This window comes from Schistosoma mansoni (assembly GCF_000237925.1).
Source record: "Schistosoma mansoni, WGS project CABG00000000 data, chromosome 3 unplaced supercontig 0174, strain Puerto Rico, whole genome shotgun sequence".
Classification (NCBI taxonomy): Eukaryota; Metazoa; Platyhelminthes; class Trematoda; order Strigeidida; family Schistosomatidae; genus Schistosoma; species Schistosoma mansoni.
In genome coordinates this window covers 143,425-145,866 of record NW_017386012.1, presented here as the reverse complement: position 1 = coordinate 145,866, position 2,442 = coordinate 143,425, and the positions used below count along the sequence as shown (strand labels likewise).

Sequence of the window (2,442 nt, the reverse complement as noted above, 5' to 3'; positions counted from 1 at the left end):
CAATGGATCCGAAGTATCTTGCGTAGACAACTGTTAATAAACATCCACAACTTGCATTAGGATTGAACTTACAACTGACGGGTCTCGCTATCATCGTTAAACCATTAAAACCTTGTTAAATATCCGTCAGTATACATTTCTAGATTCACTTCGTAAATTCGCACAACCATCGTCTAACTTTATTGATATCAATTGGTTATTGTGTCTTTTGCTAGGCTTGGTTCAATTGAGGTGAATAGCGCTGTTACATCGAAGGATATCATTTGCTCGTCGTCGTTGATTGTGGCGGATTTGATGGAATGCTTCGACGAATCCACTAAATGTTTCAGTATTCGTGAGATTTCTCTTGACAAATTGTACGTTGACGTTCCCTGTAGTTCTACAATTGAACGAAGTGGGATGTTACGTTTGTGTATCTTCGTCCTGACGTAGAATCGAGGGAGTACAGGTCCATTAGATTTCATTCTCCATTGATTTTGCTTTGTTATTTATCCTGCTCTGAAGAGATTGTTTAAAGTCTTTGCAATACAATTGTCTAGCTTTTTGACTGGATTTATGTTTATTGGTTTGTATATGCTTTTGTCCTCGAGTAGTTCCTAGGCTTACTTGATGTATTCTTTTTTGTCCATAATTAATGTGGTGCGCCCTTTGTTCGTTGACAAAAGGCATTAGAAGCAAAGATGGGCTATATCGAGGCAATACGCACAATATGCACATATTTCCATAAGGGACTAATCACTTTCAGTCCTAAACGTCAATGGGAAGATTCAACCAAACATACCGAGTGAATTTAAACTTCACCCCAACGCACAAGCAACTAGCTATCAGGATTCAGTAGATGAGGGGATAACGCGATGGCGTTTGAAGAGAATGGTAGTGGTTTCGAGTCCCAGAGTGAACGTCAACTCTGAAATGCAGTTACATCCAACTGACGAGTCCCAAATAGGACGAAACGCGCATTCTGTATTCCACTGCCAGCCACTATCCATCTTTGCTTATAATGATTGTTTGCTCTTACCATACAATACAATTTATAAGTTTGCTCATTCAAATGTAGAAAACATCCATAGTAATACTCATATCATAATATGTAATCATGTTTTGTTGTCTACAATCTAATAATAATTAATCTTGTATTTTATTAAAGTTTTACATTCATTCAATCTATGTTAACTAAGATCAGCGACAAAATATTGAAAAGAATAATAATAAAATATGCAGATCCATCACCTTCCACCTCTCTTGAAGTTTGATTAAAACTACAATATTGTACATTTGTTAATTTACATGATAAATTGTGTTTAATAACATGTAAGTAAGGAAGCAAGTAAGTAGGTAAGTGGGTACGTAAGTAACATAGTAAGTAAGGGGGTAAGTAAGAAGATACGTGGGTACGTAAGTAACTAAGTATGTAAGTAAGTAAGTAAGTGAGTGAGTGGGTGAGTGAGTGAGTGAGTGAGTGAGTAAGTAAGGTAAGTAAGTAAGCAGGTAGGTAAGTAAGTAGGTAAGTGAGTAAGTAAGTAAGTAAGTAAGATAAGTAAGTAAGTAGCATGTTTCATTCTACTGAAAATTTCCTGGATAAATAAATGAAACATTTAGATAAGAAAAAAAACATTTACAACTATGAATGGCTTCCTCTTTTTGTTCAACATTTTTCGGTTTTCTTAAATCTTAAACGGAAAACTTATAAGTTGATAAATATTGATAACAGAAAAACGAACTTAAAATAGTAAAGTACATTTGTGTTCAGTTTGGTTATCATGATTGCTAAGATTATTTACTTACTTATACTTGATACTCCCAATGGAGCATAGGCCGCCGACCAGCATTCTCCAACCCACTCTGTCCTCCGCCTTCCTTTTTAGTTCTATCCAGTTCTTGTTCATTCTTTTCATGTTTGTTTCCATTTCTCGGCGTAATGTGTTCTTTGATATTCCTCTTCTCCTTTGACCTTTAGGATTTCATGTGAGGGCTTGCCTTGTAAGGCAGTTGGGTGATTTCCTCAATGTGTGTCCTATCCACTTCCAACGTTTTTTCCTGATTTCTTCTTCCTCTGGAAGAAATCTAGTTTGTTGTCTCCCACAGTAGCTTGTTGCTGATAGTGTCTGGCCAACGGATCCGAAGTATCTTGCGTAGACAACTATTAATAAACACTTGTATCTTCTGGATGTTGGCTTTCGTAGTTCTTCACGTCTTCGCCGCGATCGCTAAGATTTGAGTAGATTAGACAATATTATGCGAATGTTGTGAACTAATGCTAGTTCAATAAATCTATATATGTATATCAATTGTCGATTTGGATCAAGTTTAAATATTGTAGAGATCATAGGTATGAATCGAAAAAATATAATAATAAAGATCTGCTCATTCGGTTGATCATTGGGTTTTAATCAATGTCATAATTGTCTAATCTTTTAGTACTGATTCAATTCTATTCATCAA

The 2,442-nt window shown here is 35.6% G+C and overlaps 1 protein-coding gene across 1 annotated transcript; it reads right to left on the bottom strand.

Moving 5' to 3' along the window:
• Window positions 1-1,159: 1,159 nt before the first annotated feature.
• Window positions 1,160-1,967, bottom strand: Smp_131740 (hypothetical protein; the record flags this gene model as incomplete). Its single annotated transcript, XM_018791208.1, is given in 2 exon segments — window positions 1,160-1,402; window positions 1,407-1,967. Coding segments are annotated over 2 exon segments (432 nt in total). The 5' UTR covers window positions 1,596-1,967.
• Window positions 1,968-2,442: the final 475 nt, after the last annotated feature.